Source organism: Tupaia chinensis, unplaced genomic scaffold (assembly GCF_000334495.1).
Source record: "Tupaia chinensis unplaced genomic scaffold, TupChi_1.0 Scaffold000532_1, whole genome shotgun sequence".
In the NCBI taxonomy this organism is placed as follows: domain Eukaryota; kingdom Metazoa; phylum Chordata; class Mammalia; order Scandentia; family Tupaiidae; genus Tupaia; species Tupaia belangeri.
Window position 1 is genome coordinate 9,419,966 of NW_006160045.1, and position 16,877 is coordinate 9,436,842.

General features: G+C 46.7%; 1 protein-coding gene across 2 annotated transcripts in view; it reads left to right on the forward strand.

Annotated features, from left to right (window-relative positions):
• The first annotated feature begins 49 nt into the window (after nucleotides 1-49).
• Nucleotides 50-16,877, forward strand: part of CNIH3 (cornichon family AMPA receptor auxiliary protein 3) — a 143,464-nt gene continuing 126,636 nt past the window's right edge. For both annotated transcript variants that reach the window (XM_006157268.2, XM_006157270.2), the window contains exon 1: nucleotides 50-970. In XM_006157268.2, coding sequence (XP_006157330.1) covers nucleotides 890-970 — 81 coding nt within the window. In that variant the 5' untranslated portion in view covers nucleotides 50-889. The remainder of the gene's footprint in view (nucleotides 971-16,877) is intronic.

The window sequence follows — 16,877 nt, forward strand, 5'->3', positions numbered from 1 at the left end:
TAGAGTTTGCCCGGTGGCGGAAGCGGCGGCAGCAGCAGGTGGAGCGAGCTCCGTCGCTAGGAGCGTTTGGCGTGACACCCGCAGCTACAGCATCCGCGTGGGAGCTGGCCCCGGGGTGGAGCCGGTGTCCGTCCCTGTCCGACCTCCAGTTCCCCGAGCACTTGAGTTACCGAGACTGGCGGACTGGGGCTGAGGTTGGGGCCCGGGCTGGCGCCAGGCTCACCTCGGCGTGCACAGCTAAGCTGGAAGCCACGTCCCAAGCTCAGGACCTGCGGCATCCGGCTCCGCCTGGCCACTTTGAACTGTTCTTCCGAAAAAAAGCTGCTGCCGGCTCTGGGGTTTGGGAGGCGCTCAGAGTCTGCCCGGGGACAGAGCTGGACGCTGTGGGTTTGCGCCCTGGTGGAGAGGGAGGCTCCTGAGCTGCGCGCTCGCCTCTCCTCTAAGGCTTAGGCGCGGAAAGCAGAGAAATCTTTCCTGGGATTTTGAGGGGACGGGACCTCCTCACTCGGTCCTCGGTGGAGTCCTTGCATCTCTCGCGCGGTTGGTCTCCAGGGGCTTGCTGGTTGGCCCTGATCTGCAAGTGCTCTCTGCTGCCGGGGCTGCTGCTTCGGGTTGGGGCCAGTTCCCGCCAACGACACTCAACGCACCTTTCTCTGTCTTCGTGGACGAGCCGGGTCCCCGCTACCCGGAGCCTGTGGGAATCCTGCCCCTGTTCCCTGACCCTCGAGTCTCTCTCCGCTTGCGGTGCCTCCTCCTCAGCCTCTGTCCTGGAGGAGAGAGTGGAGACCTGGCTACCTTCAGCTTCCATTTTGGACGGGTGCGATCTTCGAGGGGCGCCTTGGTCTCCTAGGGGCCTCTGTGTGTGTGGTGGACTCGGGGTCGGCTGGCCATGGCCTTCACTTTCGCTGCTTTCTGCTACATGCTGTCCCTGGTGCTCTGCGCTGCGCTCATCTTCTTCGCTATCTGGCACGTGAGTAATCTGCACTGGTTTCTAACTCTGCTTTCGCTCCAAACTCTCCCTGTCCACCTCTTTCCCAGGCTTCGCTCCCGTCTCTGCACACCGTGGGCGTGGGCGGGCTGGAAGGCCAGCCGGGCGCACCGCGGGTCAAAACCCTCTGCCGCTCCTGCGTCCCGGGACTGGATACGGTGCGCTGCATCTAGAGGCGCGGTGCCCCTTTGGTGCTCTGGCTGCAGGCCGAGGGACCGCAGGTGCCTGGACAGGACACCTTTCCCAGAAAGTGGCAACTTCAGCCCATCTCCTCCCTACGCCCTCCTCCCTCCTGCCCGCGGGAGGCAAAGGAGAAGCGCCGCGGTTGGGCCCGGCAATTAGTCAAGTAACTATAACAACTAAACATTTAAAATGTCAGCATCTGTGGTGGGTTGCTTTTAGACATAATTGGAGACAAAGTGGAAACGCTAGGGCAGCGCCTGTTTAGAGGAAGTCGGAAGAGGCCGGCCTGGGAAGGCGATGGGGATGGAAAGAGAAGGCTCTAGGAGGAAGAGTGGGGAAGGACAGAGACCCATGAGGCTGTGGAAGGACATTGCGCAGAGAGGGATGTTTCCTCCTCTGCCCTCTCTGGTGCGACCACCCACCTCCACCACCCACCTCCGGAAGACTCTGTGGTGGGTTGGCAGACCTCTTTCCCCAGGCCCCCAGCCTGCCTGAGCTCTCTGCCAGCCTTCTACGAACTACGCGGGGTGGAGGGCAGTCTTGGGTGCCAGTTCTTCAGATGTGATGTGAGAACAGAAGACCAGAAGCTTCTGAAAAGCAGAAGTAGAGGAGAGAGGGAGAGAGCCGACTGAGAAGGCCGGTGCTCTCCTGAAGACAGTGTGGCAAGTCCACCCAACTCTGAGGCTTCCTTCCCTGAGGTCGTGTTAAGCTCCCCAACCTCACTGTCAGCGTTGGCCAGAAGAATGGCCAAGGTTAGGGGCTCTAGTAGGACCGCTCCAGTGCATAGTCTCCAGCCTTGCCCTAACGGGCAAGCCCAGGTGACCAGGAAAGACCGGGAGGCAGCTGCCTGCAGGCGTGGTCCTACTGAGGCTCAGAGAGCTCATCCATGGTAGGAGATGACCAAAATGAAGACCCAAAGGAAACTGCAGGGCGGTGCCGTGCCAGTGTTTTGTATAAGTGGTTTCTAGAGTGAGAGGGTTTATCTTAAAATAGAACTAAACAGCTAGAGAGCAGCTCCTGCTACAGGGCTCTCTGGCGGGGAGGAGAGGGAAACTGGGGAGGAGGATGCCTTCTAGCCAGGTAACCACAGGAGAAACTTGCTGGGCTTCTTCCACCTCTCCAAAGAGCGTTGGTCTGAATCATCTCTAAGCTAACCCCTTAAGATTGTGTAAATCCATGAATCAGTTAATTTACAAATGTAGGGGTGAGAAAGAATTCACTTATAGGAATTTAGGGGCTTATGAAAAAAAAATCCTGCTAGTTAGAAGTGATGAGATTTTGTACCCTCCCTTCCTCCACCCTGGAATGTGGGTCTAATCTACAGTTAAAATTGCTGGGCTTCTTCCACCTCTCCAAAGAGCGTTGGTCTGAATCATCTCTAAGCTAACCCCTTAAGATTGTGTAAATCCATGAATCAGTTAATTTACAAATGTAGGGGTGAGAAAGAATTCACTTATAGGAATTTAGGGGCTTATGAAAAAAAAAATCCTGCTAGTTAGAAGTGATGAGATTTTGTACCCTCCCTTCCTCCACCCTGGAATGTGGGTCTAATCTACAGTTTAAAAAAAAAAAAATGAGGGTTGAGGGGCTCAGCCACAGTGTCACCATACTCAGAGGGAGGCCTGTGCTTGGTTCCCAGACCAACCTAGATAGGCTGGGTAATGTGGTGTGCACTTACAGTCCTAGCTAGCTAGGATCTCAATGTGGTGAGACCCTGTCAGAAATCAGCGTCCTTCTCTCATGCATAAATAGTGAAAAACAAAACTTTAATTTTGGCCAGATGTGGTAGTGCTGCAGGAAGGCAATGCTCTGCAGTGCTGAAGCCATATGTGGAGGTCCCAGGTTCACACCCTGAGGTTCCCTGTGCATGCAAGCATATATGTGGACCTGCTCCTGGCTGGCTGAGGCTGGGGGTGGATGGCAGTGCATCCACCCTGTTGGGGCATGTTATTTTTCTTTTCCTCCTCTGCCCTCTCTGGTGCGACCACCCACCTCCACCACCCACCTCCGGAAGACTCTGTGGTGGGTTGGCAGACCTCTTTCCCCAGGCCCCCAGCCTGCCTGAGCTCTCTGCCAGCCTTCTACGAACTACGCGGGGTGGAGGGCAGTCTTGGGTGCCAGTTCTTCAGATGTGATGTGAGAACAGAAGACCAGAAGCTTCTGAAAAGCAGAAGTAGAGGAGAGAGGGAGAGAGCCGACTGAGAAGGCCGGTGCTCTCCTGAAGACAGTGTGGCAAGTCCACCCAACTCTGAGGCTTCCTTCCCTGAGGTCGTGTTAAGCTCCCCAACCTCACTGTCAGCGTTGGCCAGAAGAATGGCCAAGGTTAGGGGCTCTAGTAGGACCGCTCCAGTGCATAGTCTCCAGCCTTGCCCTAACGGGCAAGCCCAGGTGACCAGGAAAGACCGGGAGGCAGCTGCCTGCAGGCGTGGTCCTACTGAGGCTCAGAGAGCTCATCCATGGTAGGAGATGACCAAAATGAAGACCCAAAGGAAACTGCAGGGCGGTGCCGTGCCAGTGTTTTGTATAAGTGGTTTCTAGAGTGAGAGGGTTTATCTTAAAATAGAACTAAACAGCTAGAGAGCAGCTCCTGCTACAGGGCTCTCTGGCGGGGAGGAGAGGGAAACTGGGGAGGAGGATGCCTTCTAGCCAGGTAACCACAGGAGAAACTTGCTGGGCTTCTTCCACCTCTCCAAAGAGCGTTGGTCTGAATCATCTCTAAGCTAACCCCTTAAGATTGTGTAAATCCATGAATCAGTTAATTTACAAATGTAGGGGTGAGAAAGAATTCACTTATAGGAATTTAGGGGCTTATGAAAAAAAAATCCTGCTAGTTAGAAGTGATGAGATTTTGTACCCTCCCTTCCTCCACCCTGGAATGTGGGTCTAATCTACAGTTTAAAAAAAAAAAAATGAGGGTTGAGGGGCTCAGCCACAGTGTCACCATACTCAGAGGGAGGCCTGTGCTTGGTTCCCAGACCAACCTAGATAGGCTGGGTAATGTGGTGTGCACTTACAGTCCTAGCTAGCTAGGATCTCAATGTGGTGAGACCCTGTCAGAAATCAGCGTCCTTCTCTCATGCATAAATAGTGAAAAACAAAACTTTAATTTTGGCCAGATGTGGTAGTGCTGCAGGAAGGCAATGCTCTGCAGTGCTGAAGCCATATGTGGAGGTCCCAGGTTCACACCCTGAGGTTCCCTGTGCATGCAAGCATATATGTGGACCTGCTCCTGGCTGGCTGAGGCTGGGGGTGGATGGCAGTGCATCCACCCTGTTGGGGCATGTTATTTTTCTCTCTCTCTCTCAGAAGAAATAAACAAACTTATAGGAAGCCCAACTTTACTAATTTAGAATAAAAAACAGGTGCAGAACAGATCATGCCCAAACAGTGTAGCAAACCTCTGCTCATGTGTTTTAAGGGAAATTTCTCATCTCAGCTGTCTGCCTGTTGAGAGGGTGGCAGGTACCACAGAGCTACATCAAACATTATTCGGCTTGAAATTTTCTGAACCACCTCCTGAAGCAGAGCAAGTAACCAGCAAGAGTGATTTATTTTCTCACTTAGGGGATAATAAATAATTCAGAAGGAGGTTAATTAAGTGGGTGGTCTGTGAAGCCAGTTGACTAAGAGACATTTGAATGAAGATCAGGTGTCCCGGTGATCCCGCCTTGGCCTCTACCGCCGCAGTGTTCCTGGCGCTCACCCCTTGTCTAGGGGTAACTGAATGCAGTCCGATCTCAAGTCAGGTCCTGCCCAGCTTTTTAGTGGAAGAGGTGAGGTTCCGCTTTCTAATAATAAAAATGATTTGTGTTCTTTGAATTCAAATTACAATGCAATTTCCAAGTCTCAGCCCTTCCTTCCTTTCTTAGTCTTTTCCTTCTCTCTCTTTCTGAATCAACCCAGGGCCAGACAGTGGTACAGCAGTAACACAACTGGATTCACATGACAAAGGTCCTGGGTTCATACCCTGGGTCCTCTCTGAGCATGCTGGGTGTGTGTGCCTGTGATCCAGACTAGCAGAGACTGGTTGTGGGCCATGGGTTGCAGCATAAAGATTCTGTTGGAGGTGCTTAGTGTTCTGTCTTTCTCTGTGTTTCTCATGAAGGGCATACATAAATAAGCTTTGAAACAAAACAAAGCTAACAACCTAAACCCTACCACACTGATTTGGTTCCATTCCCCTTTCCATTGAAAGGGGAGATCTGAGACACACTGATTTCAGGTCACTTGCTGTATGTGTGTAGATACTGGTTACATGGTGGTAGCTATTTCAACTAAAATTCAGAAGAGTTAGTTCTGTGTTAGAGCATGTTTTTGCCCCCGTTTTTGCTTGTCGTATTCCTTACATATTGCTTGATTTGATGAGCCATGTTGATTGCTTAGAATATATGGACATTCCAAATGATGAACTGGGCACTTAACTACACGGCAGTTGTAACAGTGGCCACACTGCCATGCCTAGGCTGTATCGTATGAAGATGGCATATTTTTCTCCTTTGATTGTGCATACTTACTAGGGATAAGCTAAGGCAATTACTTCTAGATGCTTTACAGAAGATTTCTCAGATTTACTTCCTCTCATTTTCCTCCTCCTTCTTTCCACTGGTGGTCCGGGAGCAGGGGTGAATGTGACCTGGGATGAATGTCGCCAGCCATAAGCACTTCTCTTTTAAGTCTTGTTTTTTACTTTGAACATTTGTCTGTCTTTGTTTTCACTTGTATTTTCAGGTGAAAATATTTCGAATTACCAGTTAATTTATTGTATTTCAGCCATGACCTCTGAGTACATTTGTCACAGTTGGAAGAAGCAGAGTGAAACTGAGTTTTTCCTGTGGCTTTTCATACCTTCAGGCACATGGACTCTTACAGACTAGGAAGCCTTTTACTTCTCACAATTGACATTTTACGAATGAGGAAATTGTGGATCTGAGAGTTTGGGAAACTTGCCCAAGGTTGCAGAGCTGGTATGTGATGGAACTGAGATTTGAGCTGGGTCTTGCAGGCTCTTATGCCCAATCCCTCCATTATGCCTTGCTTTCAGAGTAGACTGGAAATCGGACCCCCACCTGCTAGAAGCATTTAACCAGTTTGTGCTAACATGCTGGGCCTATATATGTGTATGTGTATATGTGCATATGGATATATTTTGTTTTGTTTTGCTTTTTAAAAGAGGAAATTCTATTTCATGTTTTAAATGGAGTTTTTGCTTCAAAATGTTATAAGTTCATGGCCAAAATTTTTGAAAATACAATGATAAATAATGAAACAAAATCACCACTAATCTTATCATCCGGAAAGGATTGGACATCTCTTCTGTATTTTTTTAAAATTGCACATGGAGGTTCAGATGGAAAAAAGTGTTCTAAAGGGTTTCAGATGTGAAGTGATGTCTATTTCCAGCCAAGATGAAATGAACAGTGTTTACTCACAGGAGCCTTCTCAGCTTCAGCTTGGTTGAGCCCATTTGCAGACTCTCATTGACAGAAACACAGATGAAGCCATTCTTTGAAAGATCAAAGATTCATTGCCAGTTATTTCATATTTTTATATCTTAAAGTTTCTTTCTTTTCTTTTTTTTAGATTTTTGCCATAGGGTGCATGCACTTGCTGGATAGAGACAGAGATGGACACGAGGACAGGGAATGTGAGAAATTACCCCCCTAGGGGAGTGGCCATGCTACAATCCCTTCTCCTCCACTTTCCTCTAGGGATTCTGGTTGCATATGCTCTTGTCCCCGTGTGTCTATCAAGCTTCCAGGTCTGGGGCATGAACCGCAGTCGGCCATGTGGGATCCAATGCCTTAACCACTGGCCTGTGATCCAGACTAGCAGAGACTGGTTGTGGGCCATGGGTTGCAGCATAAAGATTCTGTTGGAGGTGCTTAGTGTTCTGTCTTTCTCTGTGTTTCTCATGAAGGGCATACATAAATAAGCTTTGAAACAAAACAAAGCTAACAACCTAAACCCTACCACACTGATTTGGTTCCATTCCCCTTTCCATTGAAAGGGGAGATCTGAGACACACTGATTTCAGGTCACTTGCTGTATGTGTGTAGATACTGGTTACATGGTGGTAGCTATTTCAACTAAAATTCAGAAGAGTTAGTTCTGTGTTAGAGCATGTTTTTGCCCCCGTTTTTGCTTGTCGTATTCCTTACATATTGCTTGATTTGATGAGCCATGTTGATTGCTTAGAATATATGGACATTCCAAATGATGAACTGGGCACTTAACTACACGGCAGTTGTAACAGTGGCCACACTGCCATGCCTAGGCTGTATCGTATGAAGATGGCATATTTTTCTCCTTTGATTGTGCATACTTACTAGGGATAAGCTAAGGCAATTACTTCTAGATGCTTTACAGAAGATTTCTCAGATTTACTTCCTCTCATTTTCCTCCTCCTTCTTTCCACTGGTGGTCCGGGAGCAGGGGTGAATGTGACCTGGGATGAATGTCGCCAGCCATAAGCACTTCTCTTTTAAGTCTTGTTTTTTACTTTGAACATTTGTCTGTCTTTGTTTTCACTTGTATTTTCAGGTGAAAATATTTCGAATTACCAGTTAATTTATTGTATTTCAGCCATGACCTCTGAGTACATTTGTCACAGTTGGAAGAAGCAGAGTGAAACTGAGTTTTTCCTGTGGCTTTTCATACCTTCAGGCACATGGACTCTTACAGACTAGGAAGCCTTTTACTTCTCACAATTGACATTTTACGAATGAGGAAATTGTGGATCTGAGAGTTTGGGAAACTTGCCCAAGGTTGCAGAGCTGGTATGTGATGGAACTGAGATTTGAGCTGGGTCTTGCAGGCTCTTATGCCCAATCCCTCCATTATGCCTTGCTTTCAGAGTAGACTGGAAATCGGACCCCCACCTGCTAGAAGCATTTAACCAGTTTGTGCTAACATGCTGGGCCTATATATGTGTATGTGTATATGTGCATATGGATATATTTTGTTTTGTTTTGCTTTTTAAAAGAGGAAATTCTATTTCATGTTTTAAATGGAGTTTTTGCTTCAAAATGTTATAAGTTCATGGCCAAAATTTTTGAAAATACAATGATAAATAATGAAACAAAATCACCACTAATCTTATCATCCGGAAAGGATTGGACATCTCTTCTGTATTTTTTTAAAATTGCACATGGAGGTTCAGATGGAAAAAAGTGTTCTAAAGGGTTTCAGATGTGAAGTGATGTCTATTTCCAGCCAAGATGAAATGAACAGTGTTTACTCACAGGAGCCTTCTCAGCTTCAGCTTGGTTGAGCCCATTTGCAGACTCTCATTGACAGAAACACAGATGAAGCCATTCTTTGAAAGATCAAAGATTCATTGCCAGTTATTTCATATTTTTATATCTTAAAGTTTCTTTCTTTTCTTTTTTTTAGATTTTTGCCATAGGGTGCATGCACTTGCTGGATAGAGACAGAGATGGACACGAGGACAGGGAATGTGAGAAATTACCCCCCTAGGGGAGTGGCCATGCTACAATCCCTTCTCCTCCACTTTCCTCTAGGGATTCTGGTTGCATATGCTCTTGTCCCCGTGTGTCTATCAAGCTGCCAGGTCTGGGGCATGAACCGCAGTCGGCCATGTGGGATCCAATGCCTTAACCACTGTACTACCTGCTGGCCCCAAAGTTTTATATCTAGGGTTACTCTGCTTTGGCAATTTACAAATAAAATTAATTCCTAATACTATTTTCTAGAAAGATTCTATGCATCAACTCACCTTGAAATTTCTCTAGATTCACAGCACCATGTACTCTGAGAGAGTTCTAATGGACCCCAAGAGATGCTAACAAATATTTATTGAAAGGCAGTTTTGCTTAAAAAAGTCCTTATGGGGGAGCATTTCAGTCAGTTACAGACTCAGCCACTGGGAACCCAGTAAATGTGTCAGTTCCTCTGGTAACAAAAACTAGTTTGTTTGTTTGTTTTTGGAGAGTTTTGGGGGTTTTTTTTGTTTGTTTGTTTGTTTGTAGTTACAGACTCAGCCACTGGGAACCCAGTAAATGTGTCAGTTCCTCTGGTAACAAAAACTAGTTTGTTTGTTTGTTTTTGGAGAGTTTTGGGGTTTTTGTTTGTTTGTTTGTTTGTTTGTTTGCTATAGGGTGTGTGTGCTCACCCGAAAGACAGAAAGAACAGAGACAGAAAGTGAGTAATCATCCCCCAGGGAGGATGGCCATGCCGCAATCCCTTCTCCTCCATTCTCTTCTCGGAATCATGGGCACACACACACACATGCCCGGCGTGAGTTTAAGCTGCCGGGTCTGGGACTCAAACCGTGGTCGATTACATGGGAGTCCAGCGACATAGCCATTATGCTAACTGCTGGTCCCACAAAAACTAGGTTTGTGTGAAATGGTAGAATGCTTGGAGTTGACAGTAGCCTTTTTTTTTTTCTTTTTTCCTTCAATTAATTAATTTTAAAAATCGACATGTAATTGTACATATTTATGAGGCACATTAATGATTTTTCCGTATATGAACAAACTATGTAATGATCAAACATTAGTGTATTTATCATCTCAACCATTTATGATTACTTTCTGTTGGTAACATTCAAAATTCTCTCTTTTGGGACCAGCAGTTAGCATAATGGCTATGTCCCTGGACTGCCATGTAGTCGACTGCGATTAGAGTCCCGGACCCGGTGGTTTAAACTCAGGCTGGGCACATGTGGGTGTGTGCCCAAGATTCCGAGAGGAGAATGGAGGAGAAGGGATTGTGACATGGCCATCCCCCTGGGGGGTGATTTCTCGCTTTCTGTCTCTCTGTCTCTCTCTGTCTTTCTGGCGAGTGCACGCGCCCTATAGCAAAAAAAACGAAAACAAAAACAAAAACCTTCTCAAAACAAAACAAAACAAAACAAAATTCTCTCTTTTAGCTATTTTGATATGTAGATATGTATAGTAAATTGTCATTGACTGTAGTTACTCTACCGTGCTATAGAACATAAGTACTTACTCCTCTTACCTAACTGCTTCGGTTAACCAATATCTCTCTATTTCTCACCCCCCGTTCCCTGCCGCTGGTAACCAGTATTCTACTTTTTGCTTCCACAAAACCAACTTTTTTAGTTTTTACATGATTGAAAATATGTGATTTCTCTTTTGTTTTATAGTTTATTTCTTCCATGAGAGAGAATGACGACAGGCACCCCAACAGGGTTTTGACGTCACAATCCACTCCCAGCTCAGCCGGCCAGGATCGCAGATGTGTGTGTCTGCCAGGTGTATGCAGGGAGACCTTGAGATACGCACCAGGGACCTTCCCACAGGACTTCAGCATTGCGAAGAAATTGCATTACTACTGTGCTGCTTGGCTTATTTCACTTAACATAATGTCCTCCAGGGTTATCCACATTGCCTTGAATGATAGAATTTCATTTTTTCAAATGAATAGCCTGTTTTTCAAAACCCTACTTTTTTTTTTCTGAAGAGAGATTTTTGCTATAGGGTGCATGTGCTCACCAGAGAGACAGAAAGCAAGAAATCACCTCCCAGGGGAGCTGGCCCCACTGCAGTCCCTTCTCCTCAATTCTCCTCTCGGGAGTTTGGGCACACACGCACATGTGCCCGGCGTGAGTTTTAACCTACCAGGTCTGGAACTCGAACTGCCCAGGCAGAGTTCTCTGCTGAGTGCTGAGGCCCGATGACCTCGCTTCCCTCATAGCCAGCTCCTGTGGCTGCCTGGTCTTTCCTTCCCAGCCCACACAGCCCCATGCTCTCTTCTCTGGATTTGTTTTCTGCTGACCTCCCTCCCAGCTGGTCTGCAGGTCCATTCGTTCCTCTGGTGCCTCATTCTCCTGTTGATGTGCCACCTGGATAGCACCCTCGCTGTCTTTCCTCATCATCATCATCTGCCGCCCGTGGGTCATTCCTCCAGGGCTCCACTGACGGCTTGGCAACTGGCCACAGTCACAGTCTTGGGAGGATGAGGAATTCTCTGTATCTGGCCTTACCTCCAGTGCTCCAGTGTCTGATTCTATCTCTGCAGTGCCACAGCCTCTGACCACACCCTGGACTCAACCTGCCTTTTCAGCCTGAGCCCTTGCTTCATCCACTCCCACTCTCTGCTGCCCCTGCTCATGGTCCTTGTTTTTTGACTGTGCTGTTTCCTTCTTTTTTCAGTGTACCACCCCTTAAGGATTCAGTTTCTCCTCTTTTATTTTTAGAGAGATATTTTTGCTATAGCTCGCCAGAGACAGAGAGAGACAGACAGACAGAAAGTGAGAAGTCACCTCTCATGGGGGATGACCAAGCTGCAATCCCTTCTCCTTCATTCTCCTCCTGGGATTTCGGGCATGCATGCACACGTGCCCAGCATGAGTGTCAAGCGTCTGGGTCCAGGACTTGAACCGGGGTCAGCCATGTGGGAGTTCAGTGACCACTATGCTATCTGCTGGCCCCTCAATTTCTCCTCTTTGCCAACTGGCCTCCTGTCCACCATTCAGCTCTTACCATTATTCTCAAGTGCTGTGCCCTGTGTCCTCTGTGGCTGCTGCTGTGGAAACCCTCGGTCTCCCAGGGATCTACTCATTCCCCTTCTATCCTCACCCCAGGTGCCTGGGAGCTGCTGGGGCCCAGCTGAACATGTGGGGTGACCTCAGCTGATCCTCAGTGTTTATATTGGTTTATTTATTTATTTCTTTTATGAAAGACAGACAGAACCCCCAATAGGGTCTTGATGCTGCAACCTACTCTCAGCTTCAGGAAGCCCCAGATCACAGGCACACATGTGCCTGGCATGCTCAGGGAGGCCTCCAGGCCAAACCCAGAACCTTCTCATGAGGGTCAGCTTTGAAGTATCGTATAGCAGCTCTGTGCCACGGTCCAGCCCCAGGTCCTCAGTGTTGGTTGCCTCACAGCTCGTCACAGTGGGTCTGGATCCATTTCTGCAGTTCCCACAATACTAGTCCAGATCTTTTACCGGACTTCCTTGGCACCCCCAAAGCCTCACTCTTACCTCCTTTCAGCAGATGACTTTACTTCCACCTCGCAGAGAGAAGAGGGCATCAGACAGGGACACCCCAGTTTCCTGCTCTCCCCAAATATCTGAATCTACCCCATAATTTCTCTTTCCTTCCTGGAGTCAGAAGAAGCAGAGTCTCTCCCAAGTCCAAGGCTAGTTCCTTCCCTTCTAGTTCCCTGGCGACAATGCTCCATCATATTTGGTCATTGCCTGTCACCAATCCCTCCCTGGAAGATACAAAGGCTTCAGAGTCTTTGACCATAAATCTAGGTCCTTTGTCCCCAACCTTCCTGATGCCACTCGACTTCTCTACCCTTGCAAGACTAGCTTCCCAGTCGCTTGCTCTGTCCGTGTGTGTGTGTGTGTGTGTGCGTGTGCACATGTGTGTGTTCCATGAATGAAAAATATAGAGAAATAGCACTCCCAACAGAATCTTGACACTGCAATCCACTCCCAGCTTCATTGAGGTCCAGATCAGGGGCATGTATGTGCTTGGAGTACTCAGTTAGGTCTCTGGACACAAGCCCAAAACCTTTCCATGTGAGTTGGCCTCATAGAGTGCCATGTATGGCTACACCACCGCCCAGCCCCCATTCCCTCTGTCTCTTATATCAGACATAGAAATGGCAAAGACTAATAAAGTCAGCCTTTGGTGCCCACACGTGATCGGTGTGGGTAGTGCGCTGTGCTGCTTATTATTTTTCTAAGACTCCCTTTCTTCCTTGTGCCTTCTCACGTGCCTGATGAGGGCACCAGGGCCTCCTGATGGGCAGTCTCTGGGTGTTATTTAGTGCTCATCTTGACCTCTCTGTGGCTTTGACACTGTTGTCCCCATCTCCTTGTGATTGACTTTGTGCCTCATGTTCTGGGACCTGGGCCTGTGTTCTTGCCTCTCTCCAACCCTTCCTCCTCTGCTTCCTCTGCGGGTTCATCTTCCTTCATCTGCCCTCTGCACCCTTGACATGGGCCTATGGGTTGGTGGCAGCTTGTCCCACACCCACATCTGCTCACAGCAGAGCTTGTCTGCATCCCCCCCCTCCCTTCTTGCAGCCTCAGAGGGTCCAGTCCCCACCCTGGACTCCTCCAGCCTTTCAGCACCTTCTCCAATGACCAGTCCTCCCTAGAGGTCCATCTGAAGGCATCTTGGCAGTAAGGGACATGGAGGCAGGGGCAACACTGCCCCACTGCCTCACTTCCAAACTCCCCAGTCCAGGACCCACTCAGACCCATAGACAAGTAGGCAGTTTCTCTTTTTTTTTTTTCTTTACTCTCCTCCATTCTTTTGTTAATTTCCTCCTCTTCCTCTCCCCACAGACTGTCCCTATTACTATAGCAGCCAGCTGCCAGGTCCATCTGAAGGCATCTGGCGAAATCATGCACCACGATTTCTTTATTCCCCTCTGTACTCTTTTCTTTTCTCTTGTATTATCTTCTCTTCCTCTTCCACCTTGCCAGAGGGACTAGCTAGGTCTAGAATTAAAGATCTGAAATTTTCTAGTAATATAAGTTTCTATAGGATCCTCCTTTATACTGAACCAGCTCTGAAAAAGGAGATACTTCTCTTTAGACACCTGAATAGAGTGTCTGTTTTGAGACCACATTACTAAAAACAACAGAACAGAGACTTCGGCAGACGTCAATTTGCAGGAAAAGGGAAACACACTCCTAGTCAATGAAACATTCTCCTAAGAAGTACTTAAAAGTGAGTACATCTTCTAATGGCTAGAAGTAGAAGAAGAGCCTCAGGTCAGAATAAGCCAGGAAATATGTCTCCATCAAAGGAACAGAGTAACTCCCTCCATCTCTACTAAAATCTGAGGACGTTACCAAAATGTCAGATGAAGAATTTAGAACGTTTATGGTGAACAAATTCTATAAGTTGGAACAGAAAAGAGACAACAAACTTCAAGAGATTAGGAAGTCCTTTCACAATATGAAAGAAGAAATGGACACCCTGAGAAAGAATCAGATGGAGCTATTAGGGGTCAAGTCTGTAATAGAGGAAATCAAAAACTCCCTTGAAAGTATTAAAAGTTTATTAGACCATGCTAAAGATTGAATCTCTGAAGATTGAACCTCAGATCTAGAAAAACCACCAAGAAGATAGACAAAATAACAAAAAAAACACGAGTATAATATATGAGAAATACTAGATTCCATAAGGCATCCAAACATCAGAATAGTTGGCATCCCAGAAGGTGAAGAAACTAATAATGGCATGGAAAATCTATTCCATGAAATCCTGGAAGAAAATTTCCCAAGTCTAGAGAGGCACTCAACCATCCAGACCCAAGAAATACAAAGGACCCCAAATAGAATCAACCCTAGAACATCTTCCCCAAGGCACATCTTAGCCAGGCTTTCTAAGACCACAGATAAAGTGACTTACAAAGATCATCCCATCAGGCTAACACCCGACCTCTCAACGGAAACAAGGAAAGAACGGGAAGACATATTGAGAGTTTTAAGAGAGAAACAATTTCAACCAAGACTATTATATCCTGCAAGATTATCCTTCATATGGGAAAAAAGATTAAAAATCTTCTCAGACAAACAAAACCTGAAAGAACTTGCCAACACCAGACTAGCTCTTCAAGAAACCCTGAAGAAAGTACTGTTCCAGGAAAACTAAAGAATTAACAGCTCTATCTGTTGCCTACAGGAAACCCACCTCATGGAGAAAGACTCAAAGTGAAGGGTTGGAAAAAGGTTTTCCATGCAAATAGGAACCAAAAAAGAGCTGGAGTTGCGATACTAATTTCTGACAAAATAGGTTTTAAAACAAAAACTGTTCGAAGAGACAAAGAAGGACACTATATCGTAGTAAAAGGCTCTATAGATCAAGAAGATATAATGCTTATAAATATCTATGCACCTAACACAGGAACACCCAAATATGTGAAGGAAAGACTATTAGATATAAAAGGGGAGATAAACTGCAACACACTAATTGTTGGAGACCTCAACACCGCACTATCCTCTCTGGACAGATCATCTAGGCAAAAAATAGGTAAAGAGATCAAGGATCTAAACGATACCATAAATCAAATGGACTTAACAGACATCTATAGAAATTTCCATCCAAAAACCATGAGATACAGTTTTTTCTCACCCCGACTTGGAACCTTTTCAAAGATTGACCACATCATAGGGCACAAAGCAAGCCTCTACAGATTAAGAGGCATAGAAACTATATCCAGCATCTTCTCTGACCATGATGGAATTAAACTTGATTTTAATTTCAAGAGAGATCCTCAAAAATACCAAAATACATGGAAACTAGATAACCTACTCCTGAATGACTCCACTACTACCAAAGAAATAAAGACTGAAATCCAATGACCAGTCCTCCCTGTCCTCTGTTCCATGCCTCATGGCCCTGCCTTGATTCAGGCTCTCATTTGCTCTTTCTCAGAACTTTATGGTCTTTCCAGTCTGGCCTCTTCAGTTATACTCTTACCTGAAGTAATCCCTTATACAGCCACCAAGAGTGATCTTTCTGACATCCAAAAGGATCTCTCCTGTCACTCCCATACTAAAGCTTTTTCTGACTTCCCTCACCTGCAAAGTTTAGAGGGCCAGCTGGACCAGGTCCAATGAACTGTTTACTCTCATTTTATATCTTCTGTGTTCTAGACATCCTCCATTTCTTACAGTTCCCACTTGGGCATTCCCTGTCTCTGTAATGATCTGCCCACACTCCATTCTCCACCTGGCTGGCTGGACTCCAGCCTTCTGTCCTCTGGGAAACCCTACCCTCCCTTGGTATCTGACTCTCCCACTCCCAGGGCTCCATCCCCAGTCTGAGTCTCATGTTGTACCTGTCACACAATGTTGTCTTTGCCTTTGTTGGACTGTAAGCTCCTGGAAGGCAGGAACTGCTGCCCTCATTTGTATTCTCAGTGCTCAGAGCAGGAGCCAGCATCCCAATGGCTGGAACTTAGTGATTACAGAAGAAATAAATTCAGGATCTGGATAATTTATTGTAGCCAACCCAAGGTTGACAAAGTCTTCCTTAACGAATCGTATCCCAGACTTACCTAGTTCTAACAGTTACGTGGGCACTTGTTAAAAATGCATACTCTTGAGGTTGGCTTCATGGTCTAGCAGAAATACACTGCTCAAGAAAGCCAGACCCTACATATTGACTACGGGTTGAATCTCCCAACTGGTCAGCCTGAAACACACCAGGAATGGATGCAAGTGCATAAAAGTCTATAGGCTGGAGAACTGGAGGAAGGGGACGGTGGTATGCTGAGAGTGCTCCGCTCTCTTTGTCATATATGCATGGTCTATCATGAATAAAGACAAAAGTTGCTTATTCCTGGACTCCATTTTTAAGCCTGGTAGCTATTTTCATATGAGGGAGGATATCTGAGCTTCAGTTCAGAATTGCTAGGTGGAGGGGAAATGCTAGATGGGACAGCCGAGTCTGGTCAAAGGTGAGGTGGGTCTTGACTGAATGAGGCTAAAACAGCAACTGTCCAAGAGGAAGAGCTGAGACAGGAAGGGATAGCAGTCACGCTGGTATCTTGGGGCACCTGTTTTTGGTCACAGATGATTGTGAATGATACCTTTCTCTCAGCCCTTGACAGCCAGGTGTAGACAGTCTCCTGTGACTCAGGTAAGGCAGGCATTCCAATTCCAGGCTGCTCTTTGTCATTCAGATTGCTTTTTTTTTTTTTTTTTTTTTTTGGGGGGTTTTTTCCTTTTGGGGGCGGGGCTG